General features: G+C 40.9%; 1 protein-coding gene across 1 annotated transcript in view; it reads left to right on the forward strand.

Moving 5' to 3' along the window:
* Positions 1-229: 229 nt before the first annotated feature.
* The window catches only part of LOC119513939 (cell cycle control protein 50C-like), a 43685-nt gene continuing 28133 nt past the window's right edge, over positions 230-15781 (forward strand). The window contains 3 exon segments of the mRNA XM_037809446.1: positions 230-415; positions 6041-6050; positions 6053-6150. Of these exon segments, the coding sequence (XP_037665374.1) occupies positions 230-415; positions 6041-6050; positions 6053-6150 (294 nt within the window).

Below are 15781 nucleotides of genomic sequence, written 5' to 3' on the forward strand. Positions count from 1 at the left end.
AGGCTTTTGAGCCTAAATAAAACATACCTTACAATAGCTGAGGAGGGCTATGCCTCTAACACACAACAGTTCTGGTTAATAATCCCAGGAAGCAAAAAGACTTTGTGACTGCAAAGGAAGGTTCACGGAATTCTTAATTCTAATGTTACAATTATGTGGACTCACTTTGAGAAAGATGTTCTAAATGTCTCAAAAGTATATCTGAATCCTGTGCAGGACCAAAAGGGAGATGAAACTCAAGGGTAACTTGTCCAGACTGCTGGACAACACTGCCATTAAGCAGCAACAATTACCTGCCTGCAGCTTTTATTTCTCTGCCACCAGAATCCTCGCTGCCTTTTTTGCCACAGGAGTACTCTGCCTTGGCATGGGCATCATCCTCATATTGTCCTCCAAGAGTGTCAAGACAATAGAGGTTTGTCCTATCTTATATTTTTAATGCAACTTCTAAGAATGGGACTTATTATAAAAGGGAGTTGTTTTATAAAAGGGACTATAAAAGGGAATGAAGTTATTTCAGGATATTTGTTTTTCCCATTGCTTTGCTTTGTTTTGTTTGGAAATGTTTTTTTATTTGATAAATAAAGTTAATTTAAAAAAATAAAAAATAAAAGGGAGTTGTCATTTGGAGAACACAGCCCCTCAGTGGGGAACTAGATGCGACTGTACCATCCCTCTGCAGCTGGTAGGCACAGCTGCAGTGACAGAGCCTATGTGTGGTGGCTCTATTCATCCTGACTCCCTCTCAAGGACAGTCAGTCTCACACTGGTCAGTTTAGCCATAATTGTGTGCAAGGGCCTGGCAAAGTCAAAAGATTTTATCCTGACGGGACTGAGCAGCAACTGACAGGTGAGAAGAAGGGACATGTGGTTCATACCTATAAGTATGAACTTTCAAGAATAAGACCTTTTGATGAGGTTACTTCAGTTAAGGTATGGCCCAGCTCAATCAGGATGGGTCTTAATCCTATTACTGAAGGCCTTATAAGGAAGGTCACAGAGAGAGAGAGAGAGAGAGAGAGAGCCAGAGGGAGCCACCAGAAACTGAAAGTCGACACTAGCTGGAAGAGAAAGAAGCCAGGAGAGGCTGCCATGTCCATTGCCATGTGACAGAAAAACCAAGCACCAAAAATCACCAGCACCCAGCCCCAGACTTTCACAGTCTTCTGGGAGAAAGCATTGCCTTGATGACAGATTGATTTGGACATCTCTTAGCCTCCAAACCATGAGCCAGTAAATTCCCTTTGTTTAAGCCAACCTATGGGTGTGGTATGTGGTATGCATGGTATTTGGCAATGAGGAAACTAAAATGGGGTACAAGACCAAATGACTGCCAGGTGCCCATGAATGGTACAAAGATTCAGCTGCCAGATGCCCATGAATTAATACAAAGAGATGAAGAGCCAAACATAAAGGTCTTCGATTTTGCCCCACGTTCAAGCATTGTTTTTCCTCTTACAAATGAACTTCCTCTGAGATAATTAATCTCAGAAAAGCAAGAACCCAAGTCTTCCTGGCATCTCATGGATCCTTAGCAAAAAATGCTAATTTTTGTTGTGTGAGAACTGAAGCTAAGGGCATACCCCTCAGGCACAAGCCCTTTGCCAATTTGATTAACAAACTGTTGGAGAATGAGAACCCCAGAACTTGTCTGAGGTGGGGAAACAAGAGTTGGTCTAAGGCTAGATCAGCTATGCCCATATTTATTCTAATGCATTAAGTAAATGTCCATCCAAATCAGCTCTGAACAGATTACGCCACATCCCAGACCAAGTCTGACCTCCATTCAGAAGACAGCTATGGAAAGCTTATCTATTCCCTCTCTCCACAAGGCTAATGTTCAACATATCCCCGCTTCCTCCTTGTACATAGCTCACTACGTGATAGGTAAGCAGTGATCGAATGAATGGATTAGTGCAAATATGAGGACTTGAAAGGAGAAAAAAGTCATTTAGGTCCCACCCCTCACCTCAGCACTCACTCCTCTACAGCTCTCCACTGATACCTCCCCCCTCTCAGCTCCTGGCAACTTATCTCCCCAGGAATTAAATGATCTTGAGTCTTTGTAAGACCCCAAGTTTGACATATAAACCCCTATCCTCTCCAGAATAGAACACCACCATCTCCTTCCTCCCTCCCAACAATTACACTGTTTTCAAAAAGAAAGATTCTGCTAACAAGTTAACTGATTCACATGACAGGGTAAATGACATCCCAAGTTAATATACTAATCCTTCCAGGGACAGCTGAATGAAAGAAGAGTTGCCTAATTCTAAAGATTGATTCTCTAATAAATTAATTTCAGAAAGAACATTTTGGTCTTCAGGAGTTATCTCTTTAATCATACTTCATAAGAGAAAGGATTGCCTAATAACTTATAGAATACCCTACACTTTGTGCATTTACCTACACTCTGTGCTTTTTTCCAAATATGGAGGAGAACGAAAGGAGTAAGGAGGTTGTGGTAGTTTGGAGGCTATATGTAGCCCAGAAAGGATCATGTTCTTTTACTCCATTCCTGTGGATGTAGACCTCTTATACATGGGACTTTTTGATTAGGTTATTTCAATTAAAATGTGACCCAGGTTGGGTCTTAATCCTCTTACTGGAGTCCTTTATCAGAGGATAAAGGACACACAGGAAATAATGAGAAAAACCCAGAGAAGCTCACAGAAAAAGTCAGAGAAGCCAGAAGCTGAAGCAACAGAACCCAGGAGAGAAGGACCAGCAGACAATGTCATGTGCTTTGCTATCTGACAGAGGAGCCTAAGCTCGCAGATAACCAGTTTTCAAAGAAGGTATCAACCTGTTATGGGACATTGTCACAGCCTTAGAAGTGTAAATTTGTAAGCTAATAAATCCCCGTTATTAAAAGCTAGTCCATTTCTGGTTCTGCTTTAGCAAACCAAAACAGAGGTCCTGTTGCCGTGGAAACATACTTGGTATGACAAAAATATATATTATCTGCTTAGGTGAGAGGGGGTGGAGGGGAAGATTTGGAAGAATATCACCAAGATAAACAGGAAACTAATCCTGACAAATAAAACCTATGAGGAAAGATTAAATAAGAGGAAAGAATTGGAATTTTTTTCAGACTGAGTGACTTTAAAATAGTCCAACTATCTGAAGGACTTTGACACTGTTATTCTCTCTCCCCACTGAAAACAGAGTATGAGAAAACAGGCTTGCTGTGCAGGACAAGGGATATCAGTCAGGTATGAGGAAACATCTCCTGAGAGTAATAGGACTTAAATGCCACAATGAGTTGTCAGAGTGATTGAAACTCCTCCTCTGAAGGGCTTTCAAAATTAAAGATTTCATTTTCTTAAAATAGTCTTACCCAAGGTAAGCTGGTACCTAATTGCCTCCTCAGTCACCTTCTGACCCCAAAATTCTCCATTACGTGTCTTTTAAGAGCTTATCACCTTCTTAAAAAGGGGCACAAGAATGCAGCCTGAGTCAGTCAGAATTCTAGGATCAGGTATGAGACATGTGAAAGAAGAGGTAGGACTAAACTCTGCAGGGGCAACAAGTCAGCCCCCTCTTAGATGGTTTCCCACTAATTGGGCAAATGAAGACTTAACTCACTCCAGATGACAGCCTGGAAAGTAGACGGTGATGGGTCACTTGCCTCCTTGCCATTGAAGAAAGAATTAGCCTTCTGGTCCCACAAGAATTGGTTGTTCAGACAGAGAAATGTTCCAAGCAACACATACACACACACATTTGAAAGATGAGCCTATCTTGGAAAACAAGACACACAATAGGTTTTGCCCTAAAATACTATACCTTGGCCCCAAAGCATCAACTGTTTAGAAAGAAATATATTCTCCAAAGCTTGTAGCAGTTTGATAGCTCTAAGGGCATATTGGCATGAGCAAATGAAACTTGCCTTGCTAAAGGGAATAGCAAAGTAATTGGCCTACAAGGTTGATTTGATATTCATTTCTACAAACAACACAGCCTATTTACTTTTCCATTTTCTTCAACAACCCTTTTTTTTCTGGTTTCTTCCTTCCCATCCTACCCAACCCCTTCCCATGTATCCCTTGCTTTCTCCCTTCCAGTAACCCACCCCCATCCTTGAGAGGCAGCCATTGCTGAATGATGTTACCTCATATATTCAAGGGTAACCTAGCTCCATGTTCAGCTAAGGCTATTCTACAAACAACTATTGATGGAATACTTTTATTATGATGTCTAAGGAGATTTTCCAACTGACAGTTTTTGTTTTGTTTTGTTTTGTTTTGTTTTGTTTTTTGCAAGAAATCCAGAAACCACCCAGAGAGTATGATCAATCCCTTTTTCCATGTGGAAGTGTTTCATTATATTGGGTAATAAGATGAAGTGCACTCTCCAGGCCAGCAAATCAAGCACAGACCTAGTAGAAAATAATTTTGAGCCAGACTTTCCTCTTCTCATTTAGTCCTGTAGCACAGCAAGGAAGCGCCCTCATTGCAGTTCGCTTTCTGCAAAAATGATGATTCCTGCCTCCCCAAAATTCCATAAGATGTAAGCAATGATGTTTGTACTCATTTCGTAGCTATGAGTTTACAAGGCCTCTCAAGCAGCAGACAGTAAATCAGAGATATGTTTTCCTCAGCAAATTTTTAGATATGGAAAGATAGCATCTACTCAAACAGTATTTGATCATGAAGCATGTTTTTTTCTACTTCTGCATTGATAGCACTCCAACAGGAATACATGGATTAAGCAGAATATATACAATGAACTCATTAACTAATTAATTGCTACAGAAAATGATGCTGAAGAACAAAATGTGGATAGCAGGGGTTAATTAAGTACTTAATTCAAGGTCAGAGATCTGCTGAATACAGAGCCAACTCTAGAACCCCAGTTTTCTCAGTCGCAGTTCAGTGCACATCTCAATCAGGATACAGCCTGGTTCTTTAATGCTTTTTAAAAATGAAAATGTAGCTTCAGTACTAGAACAGAACAAATATATTTACTAGAAAAATAGTTGAAGTCGTGCTCTAAATTCAAAGAATGATTTAAGTAACTTTAAGAATCTAGTACAATTTAGCCTTTTCACCAATCTTTAACTTCTTTGGCTTCAAATCCCCTCAGTAACTTTGCAAGGATTTGAAATTCCTTCTTTCCTGCTAATCTGTCCCCCAAACCCTAAATCCTATTGGCACCTTACCAAAGAGAATGCCAACCTTGCTCCCCTGCTCCTCCCTCACTCCCATAATCTTCTTAATTACTCCTCACCACAGTAAGGGAAAAGCAGAAGCAGCCCATTGCTGCACCCCTGACAGACAAAGCCTGCCCCCTCCCAGGGGAGCATTTCCTGTAGGGCTAAGCGAGATACAAAGCCAGCTCCTGTGCCTCCCTTCCTCCCTCTTCTTCTGTCTAGTCTTCACTGAGTCACGCAACCAGTGCACAGAATTCACCCACATTGCCCTTTGGAAAAAAAAAAAAGTCCTCTGTACCATTTTTTACAGAATTTAACTTTTAAAGAACAACATAACAGCACTTTAAAATCAGGATTATGCCACATAAATCTGTAATCCTATATTTTGGAAACACTTCTTTTTCTGTTTGAATGTTTTCAATGACTTCCTCTAAAAGCCAAGGAGAATAATTCTTTGCTAGAACTATTTTCCATACAATAAAATGGAAGAACAGGGAAGTGACTTCCCCAGAAGCTGATTGGACTTGGGCAGAAAGCCCAGTTCTCATGAGTCATTGACTAATACCTTCCTAGTGACACCACTTTATGATCAAGGGGTAAGACTTCATCACAACAGCTTACATAAGTAAGCAATAGAAACACTGAACTCCAAGCCAGTGGCAAAATGCTGCCAGGTACCAAAATGATATCTCATAAGGAGGCCTGCTCCTCCCAAGCATCCCAGAAACACTTTGCCCTGCTTGGTGGGCAGCCTTTTCTTCATGTCCCAAACCCCATGCCCCTGCCCCAGACAGGTTGAGGAATTTGATGGACTCAGGACTTGAATTTTAAGAAATATACTCAAGTGACTTTTTAATTGATAATGGTTTTCTCCCTGCCTGACAGATTAATTACACAAAAAATGTGCAAATTGTGCAAAACTGCATGAAAATGCCTTTAATTTTGATAAAGAATGCACCTGCTCTATTCCCTTTTACCTTCCAGAGAAAATGCAGGTAAGTAAAATTCAAGAGACTTCAATTGGCTTTATGGTGATCTATCCCTATTTAATACTTGACTGTAAGTTCATGATTTCCTCTACCAAATGCTTTCCAAAACTGAAAATATAAAACTAAAGAAGGATGAGGGTGGGGGATCTTGTAAAGAAAGAGCGTTGAGTTCACACCTTTTTTTTTTTTTTTTTGGTGGGGGTGGGATATTTTACTCTTCCCCTTTATTTCTAAGTTTCAAAATTCTTTATTTACCCAGCTCTGTAGCATCATTCTTACAGTCAATCAAACAGGTTTACTCCAAATGCCAACACAGGAGGGGACCATAAAGATCATTTAATTTAACCACTGATTTTATAGTGAGAAAATTAAGGTACTGAGAGGTTAAGTGACTAACTCACACAGTGAGTTAGTGTCAGGGGTCACTAAAGAGACTCTTAGCATGACTGTCAGGCACTATGAGGAATGCCAAGAAATGTTAAGAGGAGTCCCTACCCTTGGGCAGATTAAAGTCTTGTGTTAGTCTGGGTCCTCTGAGAAACAGAAGCCAAAACAGGATTAGACAAGCAAGAGATTTACTAGAGGAAATGCCTGGGAGGGAGAACAGGGAGGGAGCAGGAGGAGGCTGGGAAAGCCATCACACCACAAAACAGTTCTGACCCCTGAGAAGGAGGGAGGGAAGGAAGGAGGGGAGGAGGATAGGAAGGAAGGGAAAAAGGGAGAGGGAGGGACTGAAGGAGGAAGAGATGGAAGGAGGGAGGGAGGAAGGGGTGAGGAAGGTCTTAGACTACAATGGAGTCTTAAGAAAGTTTCAACAAGGCCAACAGGGAGTTCCCATCAGAGGAGCTCCCTCTCCCAGCAAGGCATGGTCATGGTACAAACTCAGTGAGGATTTCACAGCACAGCAGCTGGGGCCATCCCTCAACTACACGGCCTACAGTAGGAGGTCTGAGGGGTCTCCACAGTCATACCTAGCAGTCAGAATTTAATCAAGTGAAAAATTTATTTCCTTCAACTCCTCCAACATACTTTATGGTCCTGTTCTGTCCTCCAGACTCGGCACCTCTCCCCGCCACACACAGTGTCCTCACTGACTTGGTCAGCCCCCCCACCTTCCCCTTTCGCTCCACATAGATAACTCTGCATGGGATGCATCTGGGTACAGGCAGGCCTTCTCTTGAGCTTCCTGCTGAGCATTCACCTCAAGGCCTTGCTTCCACCTCAAACTTACCTGGCCCCAAACCAACCCCATCATCTCCTGAAAAAACACTCCTCAATTCCCTTTCTGTTAAAGTTCCCTTCGCCCAGATGCAAAACTTTCCTCCTTGACTTTCCCTTGCCCTCTTCTTCTTCATCTGAGCCTCTGGTGTGTGGGCACTGTTCTCTAATCCACACCTCTCAGAACCACCCTCTCCTCTCCATCTTCTGGATCATCACTCCAGTTCAGGCTCTCTTGGTCCAGTGTCAGAGTTGCGTAACTGCTCTTCCAGTCTTCGGCTTCTCTCCACTTTCAGCTGGCTGTTATTTGCAAAATAAATGGACTACCTCTCCTACCACCCCCCACCCCCACCCCCCCAAAACAATACCAAAAGCACGACTCTTTCAGATTGCTCGGGTAAGTCTGCTTTTTTCTTTTTCTCTGTAAGAGAACTTACACTGCTGTCAAACTTACCAACTTGTTTTCACCTGAAAACACCTCGCTTATGCTCCTTTTGTTTCTTTGCCTAGAAAGACTCCCCACTCACTGCCATCTGTCAAGATCCCACCCTATTTTAAGCTCCTAATATCCCTGAGCCTTCCTTAAGCCTTCTTTTCACTCATGCCTCCAGCAGGAACTTGCCCACATTTGAATCCCAGGAGCACTGTTCCCACACTTCTTATGGGGCTTACAAACATTGGTTGTAGTTTCCTGTAGTCTCATTTCCTCTACCTAAACCACCTTCCTGAGGTTGGGAATCATACCCTCCAGCCACATCACAACTACACACCCATGAGTATCTGCACAGGCTGCCTTCCCTCCCCTTACTGTAGGTGAGCCATCCACACTCCTATCTGAATTTTATCCCTCACACACTTTTCTTGCCTCTGCAAGGATTTAATTCAGCATTTCTCTCTTCTCCTAGATCAGCAGCTTTTCTCTCAACTAGATCATTCTCACCAGAATACAAACATATTATTTAATCCACCTTTACAAAAACAAAAACTAAAAAAGGCAAAACAAAACAAACCAAAAAAAACTTTCTCTTTTCCCAGTTTCCCTGCCAGCTAACGGCCCATTTCTTTCCTCTTGTTAGCAGAAAAGTTCCTCAGTGGAGTTGTCAATCCTGGCTGTTTCCAATTCCCCTCTTCCCATTCTCTCCTAAACCCACTGCTAGCAGGTTTTTGCACACCCCCCACCCCCACCCCAATGACATTGCAAGGTTACCGGTGACTTCCACATAGATAAATCCAGTGATCCGTACTTAGCAGCACAATGGACACCGGTGATCCCTCCCCTTCCAGGACACTTTCTTCTCCTAGCTTCCAGGATACCATACTCTCTTGGTTTTCCTCCTACCCCTCTGGTTGCTCCTTCTCTTGATCCTTGACTGTTCCTTCTATTTTCTCCAAACTCTTTGTGTTGAGACCCCCAGGGCTTTAGTCTTAGCCTTTAGTCTTCTTCTCTTGTTTACATATACTTGCTTCCTTGGTATTGTCATCCTGTCTTGTGACTTTAAATACTTTCTATTGCCAGCACTCTGGTTTTTATCTCTAGCCCAAACTTCTCTTCCAAACACCATACTTATATATCCAACTGCCCACTGAAGCTCAATATTTCCAAAACTGAACTCCTGATATCTGGCCTCCCACCCCCTGCCCAAAAAGAAACAGTCTATTCCACCCACAGACTTCTCTGTATCAGTTGATAGCAACTCCACTTTTTGCTCAGTCAAAAAGGCTTGGAGTCATTTTGACTCGCATCTTTCTCTCACACCTCACGTCCAGTTCTTCCTGTTGGCTCTACCTTCAAAATACATCCAGAGTCTGCCCATTTCTCCCCACCTCTGCTTTTTTTTCATTCAACTCTCACCTAAATTTCTATAAGTCCTCCTAACAGGACTCCCTGCTGTTATCCTTGTCTCAACATAGCAGCTAGAATGAACCTTTTAAAACATAAGTCAGATCATGTTATTCCTTTGCTCAAAAAAACTCTGCAATGGCTCCTCTTTCCACTCAGTGAAAAAACCAAAAGTCCTTACAAAGCCTTACACGATCAAGCCTCTTCTTTCCTTTCTGACCTTTCTGATTCTTCCTTTCTATGCCCCTCCCTGCCACTCTGCTCGGGCCACACTGGGCTCCTTGTTCCTTAGACAAGTCAGGCACGCTCTCCCCTTGTTCCCTGAACCTGATATCCACTTGGCTAACTCCCCTACTTCCTTCAAGGCTTGGCTCAATTCTCACCTCAAAAAGGCCTCCCTGGCCATTCTATTTAATATTGCAGCCTGTCTACTCACCCACTCCTACACTCCTGGTCCCTGTTACCTTGCTGTGATTTTTTATTTTTTCCCATAGTACTTATCACCTTCTAGCATACTTTAATAATTTACCAGTTTCTTATATTTATTGTTTATTTTCTTTCTCTTGCTGATGTGTTACAAGCACCTAAAACAGGGCCTCACACACTATAGGTGCTCAATTAATATTTATAGAATGGACATATGAATCTTTGCTTCCTCCACAGTACATGGCACATTTATTTTACATTGTAGATGCTCAAAAAAGTTTGCTGAAATAGTAAATGAATAGAGGAAAGATAAAGAGCTAAATTATATGGCTGCATGTTTTAGAAAGCTTTTGTTTTAAGTCCTTTTCTTTTCCCCCTCTTGATCCCAGAAGAAAGCATATTAATGTCAGTAATATTCTGGATACATCTATATTGACTAAGGTTAGCTTCAAAGTTTTTGTGGGTACATCAGATATAAATTATAAGGAAATCACTGAATTGTATTTGGGTCATAAGTGAAATCTCTATCAAGTCAGTGGGGGGATTTTATTTGACATGACCCTAAACTCTATCTAGTTCTCTGCAGCTGTGCCCCTTCTGACCTTTCTCAACTCACCACACTGCTCCTCCTCCAAAGTAAAAGTTAGTATTGCTTAAGTTTTTGAAGAAAAAAGCCAAAAGATAAAACCCTAATGGTCTACAATTCCCATCTGTCTATGTCTTTTGAAACTCCAAAGCCAAATGAAGTGTCACCAGCTGCTAGCCATTCCTTTCAGGCAGAAGCTTTCCTGTAAAAACCCAACTAAACTACTTAGTGCAATCACAGGGCCTTCAGCTTGCCAATTACTACACATTACACACATTGGAACCTAGGTTATGAATCCATGCTAGACTCTCCATCTTATACAAAAGGAATCCTATACAAAGTGCCACTGAATTTAAGGAGCAGAAGTGCCATAAAGCATTGTACCTCCAGGAGTAATCAAAAAGATGATGATCTTAAAGGTCTTGTTAAGCCAAACCTTTGGACAAAGAATCATTGTAAGGAGGTTATCAAAGCACGCCAGTCCCTAGTGTGACAGATGTTCTCTGCCTGTTTATTTGTTATTTATATGCACATATAACTTTGGTTAAGAAGAATTCCCTTTTTAGCTTCCAAGAAAATGTATGGTAACTTCCATTCTGTGGATTTCATATTTTCTGTAGTTATGGGTCAACAATAGAGGTTCCTTTTTTGGATAGGGAAAGGTAATCAGTCATCCTGCTAAGCCTGGCTTAATCAATGCCTTCATCACCATGGTTTCTGTTTATTATGTTGCAATTGGCTTCTTTGTCAAGGCCCCAGCATCTCCCCTCTTCATGTTTGAGAGATTTTCCTCTTACACCTGACTAAGTTCTTCATTCAGCCTTTCTTGCTTTCTGTTACTGGCCAACTTATACGACCTTTCTACCCCAGATGCCAGCTCCCATTTCCCATACCCATCTTCTCAGAAGTCCTTAGGAAGTGAAGCAAAAAGCCTTTCCAGAAATGCTATTTTTGCATAGGGTAAGAGTATCAATTGGCTTAGGGACTTGGAATGTTTTTGTATTTCTAGCACTGAATATAGCATCTAACACATGAAAGACGCTTAGTAAAGTTAGGCATTCATATTTTTTGATGCGGGTCTTCAATATTTTGGAGCAAGGTAGTATATAATTATTGGACATTTCTATTTGCAGCATTTGGCTGTTATTAAAACCTCCATCAGAGGTGGGGCAAGATGGCGGAGTGATGAGGTGTAGGTTTTAGTCACTCCTCCAGGACAGTAGGTAGAAAGCCAGGAACTGCATGGACTAGACACTGTAGAGCAATTTGACTTTGGGCACAGTCCATACAACACTCAGGAACCCATGGACCAGCTGAGATCAGCGAAATCTGGAAGTTTTTGTGGCCAGGGACCCATGCCCCTCCCTGCCAGGCTCAGTACCATGGGAGGAGGCACCGTCTATGCTGGGAATAAGGAGGGAGAACTGCAGTTGTGGGTCTGATTAAAAACTCAGACTGCTAATCCAAACTCCAAACATAGACTGAAACCAGACACCAGAGAATCCGGAAGCAGTCATCCCAGTGGGGAGGAGATAAGGCTAGCAAAAACTCCAAAAAAAACAAAACCCAAAAATAAAAACAGAGATTTTTGGAGTTCTGGTGAGCATAAAATGGAGAAGGGCAGGGCTCAGACAGAATCAGGATCATATGCAAATCCAGAGGGCAAGGTCCCTTGTCTGAAGAGTCAGTTTCTCTGCTTTCCTGACTGTTTCTTAGTGGACCTAATCTCTAATGGGCATTTCCTTAACGACCCTAATCTCTAATGGGCATTTCAATAGCCCATTAGATCTGCAGGGATGGCCCTTCTCCTTTTTTTTTTTTTTTTTTTTTTAATCTTTTTCTCTTTTTCTAAAACAATTACTCTAAGAAGCCCATTACAGAAAGCCTCAAAGACTTGCAATTTGGGCCCAGGCAAGAGCAGAGCTAAGATAGCTCTGAGAAGCAAAGCAATAAGTCTAGTGGCTGAGAAACTTTGCTAAACACAACAACCCTCCCAAGAAAAGGGGGGTACGTCCCCATACAGCCATCTTCCCGGAGAGCATGGACAATAGCATTTCAGGCACCCGCAGCTAATTGTTCCGGAGCTGGGAAGGCAGAGCTGTGTAAAAAGGGGGAAATTAACACACTCCATTCAGCCATCCTTTCAGCAGACTGGGAATGCCTCTACACGGCCCTGTGGCCCAGAACTTCCCTTGGGGGACAGCGCTCACCTGTGACTTAGCACAGTCGTCCCTCAGCAGAGGACCAAGGAGGGCACGGCTTGGAAGAAGGACCCACTCACAAGTCCTAGGAACCATACACCAATACCAAAGACTTGTGGGTCAGCAGCAGAGACAAACTGTGGTGAGACTGAACTGAAGGATTCAACTAATGCAACAGCGTTAAATCTCCAGGAACACCTGGGAAATGTGATTATTAAAGCTGCCCTCCCTCCCTAACCACTCAGACACATGCCCCACATTCAGGGTGGGCAGCACCAACTACACCTGCAAACTTGGTGCACCAATTGGACCCCACAAGACTCACACCCCTACTCACCACAAAGACACAGTTGGGGAGAACTGGCTTAAGCAATAGGTGGCTCACAGACACCACCTGCTGGTTAGTTAGAGAAAGTATACTCCACAAAGCTGTAGATCTGAGACACTGGAGATAAGAGTTTGAATCAGCCTACATATCCTAAAAGAACCCTATCAAGTAAAGCAAATGCCAAAAGGCCAAAAACAACAGAAAATTTTAAAGCATTTAAAAAAACCAGATGACATGGATAACTCAAACCCAAACATCAAAATCAAAAGACGAGAGGAGACACAGTACTTGGAGAAATTAATCAAAGAACTAAAGACAAACAACAAAAGCATGGCACAGGATATAAAGAACATGAAGAAGACCCTAGAAGAGCATAAAGAAAAAATTGTAAGAGTAAATTAAAAAACAGATGATCTTAAGGAAATAAAAGAAACTGTCGACCAAATAAAAAAGATTCTGTATACTCATAGTACAAGACTTGAGGAATCTAAACAGCAAATCAGTGACCTCAAGGATGACAGAATGGAAAAATGAAAGAATAAAAGAAAGAATGGGGAAAAAATTGAAAAAATTGAAATGGACCTCAGGGATATGATAGATAATATAAAACATCCAAATGCAAGACTCATTGTTGTTCCAGAAGGGGAAGAGAAGGGTAAAGGTTGAGGGTGAGTAATCAAAGAAATTGTTGGGGGAAATTTCCCAAATCTTCTAAACATCATAATACACAAATCATAAATGCCCAGCGAACTGCAAATAGAATAAATCCAAATAAACCCACTCTGAGACATATTCTGATCAGATTCTCAAATACTGAAGAGAAAGAGCAAGTTCTGAAAGCAGCAAGAGAAAAGCAATTCACCACTTGCAAAGGAAACAACGTAAGACTAAGTAGTGACTACTCAGCAGCCACCATGGAAGTGAGAAGGCAGTGGCAAGACATATTTAAAATTCTGAAAGAGAAAAATTGCCAACCAAGAATTCTTTATCCAGCAAAGCTCTCCTTCAAATTTGAGAGGGAGCTTAAATTTTTCACAGGCAAACAAATGCTGAGAGAATTTGCTAATGGGAGACCTGTGCTACTTGAGATCTAAAGGGAGCCCTACCAACAGAGAAACAAAGAGAGGAGAGAGAGCTATGGAAAAAGGTTCAGTACTAAAGAGATTCAGTATGGGTACATTAAAGGACATTAAGAAAGAGGGGGAGAAAAATTTATCTGAGAAACATAAACCAAAGGATAGGATGGCTGATTCAAGAAATGCCTTCACAGTAATAACATTGAATGTAAATGGATTAAACTCCCCAATTAAAATATATAAATTGGTAGAATGGATCAAAAAATATGAACCATCAATATGTTGCATACAAGAGACTCATCTTAGACACAGGGACACAAAGAAACTGAAAGTGAAAGGATGGAAAAAAATATTTCATGCAAGCTACAGCCAAAAGAAAACAGGAGTAGCAATATTAATCTCAGATAAAATAGACTTTAAATGCAAGGATGTTAGGAGAGACAAAGAAGGCCGCTACATACTAATAAAAGGGGCAATTCAACAAGAAAAAATAACAACCATAAATGTTTATTCACCCAATCAAGGTGCCACAAAATACATGAGATAAACACTGGCAAAATTAAAGGAAGCAATTGATGTTTCCACAATAACTGTGGGAGACTTAAACACATCACTCTCTCCTATAGATAGATCAACCAGACAGAAGACCAATAAGGCAACTAAAAACCTAAACAATTGGATAAATGAATTGGATTTAACAGACATATATAGAAGATTACATCCCAAATCACCAGGATACACATTCCTCTCTAGGGCTCACAGAACTTTCTCCAGAATAGATCATATGCTGGAACATAAAACAAGCCTCAATAAATTTTTAAAAATTGAAGTTATTCAAAGCACATTTTCTGACCACAATGGAATACAGTTAGAAGTTAATAACCATCAGAGACTTGGAAAATTCACAAATATCTGGAGGCTAAACAACACACTCCTAAACAATCAGTGGGTTAAAAAAGAAATAGCAGGATAAATTGCTAAATATATAGAGACAAATGAAAATGAGAACACAACATATCAAAACCTATGGGATGCAGCAAAAGCAGTACCGAGGGGGAAATTTACAGCACTAAATGCATACATTAAAAAGGAAGAAAGAGCTAAAATCAAAGAACTAATGGAGCAACTGAAGAAGCTAGAAAATGAACAGCAAACCAATCCTAAACCAAGTAGAAAAAAGATAAAACAAGTATTAAAGCAGAAATAAATGACCTAGAGAACAAAAAAACAATAGAGAGAAAAAACAGCACCAAAAATTGGTTCTTGGAGAAGATCCACAAGATTGACAAGCCCCTAGCTAGACTGACAAAATCAAAAAGAGAGAAGACTCATATAAACAAAATAATGAATGAGAAAAATGACATTACTGTAGACCACAAATAAATTAAAAAAAATTATAAGAGGATACTATGAACAACTGTATGGCAACAAACTGAATAATGTAGAGGAAATGGACAATTTCCTGGAAACATATGAACAACCTAGGCTGACCAGAGAGGAAATAGAAGACCTCAACCAACCAATCACAAGCAAAGAGATCCAATCAGTCATCAAAAAGCTTCCCACAAATAAATGTCCAGGGCCAGATAGCTTCACAGGGGAATTCTACCAAACTTTTCAAAAAGAACTGACACCAATCTTACTTAAACTCTTTCAAAACATCGAAGAAAATGGAACACTACTCAACACATTTTATGAAGCTCAATCAATCTAATACCAAAACCAGTCAAAGATGCTACAAAAAAGGAAAACTACAAGCCAATCTCTGTAATGACTATAGACACAAAAATTCTCAACAAAATACTTGCAAATCAAATCCAAAGACACATTAAAAAAATCATACACCATGACCAAGTGGGGTTCATTCCAAGCATGCAAGGATGGTTCAACATAAGAAAATCAATGTATTATAGCACATTAACAAATCAAAAGAGAAAAATCAAATGATCATCTCAATAGATG

The sequence above is a fragment of the Choloepus didactylus genome, chromosome 1 (genome assembly GCF_015220235.1).
Source record: "Choloepus didactylus isolate mChoDid1 chromosome 1, mChoDid1.pri, whole genome shotgun sequence".
Taxonomy (NCBI): Eukaryota; Metazoa; Chordata; class Mammalia; order Pilosa; family Megalonychidae; genus Choloepus; species Choloepus didactylus.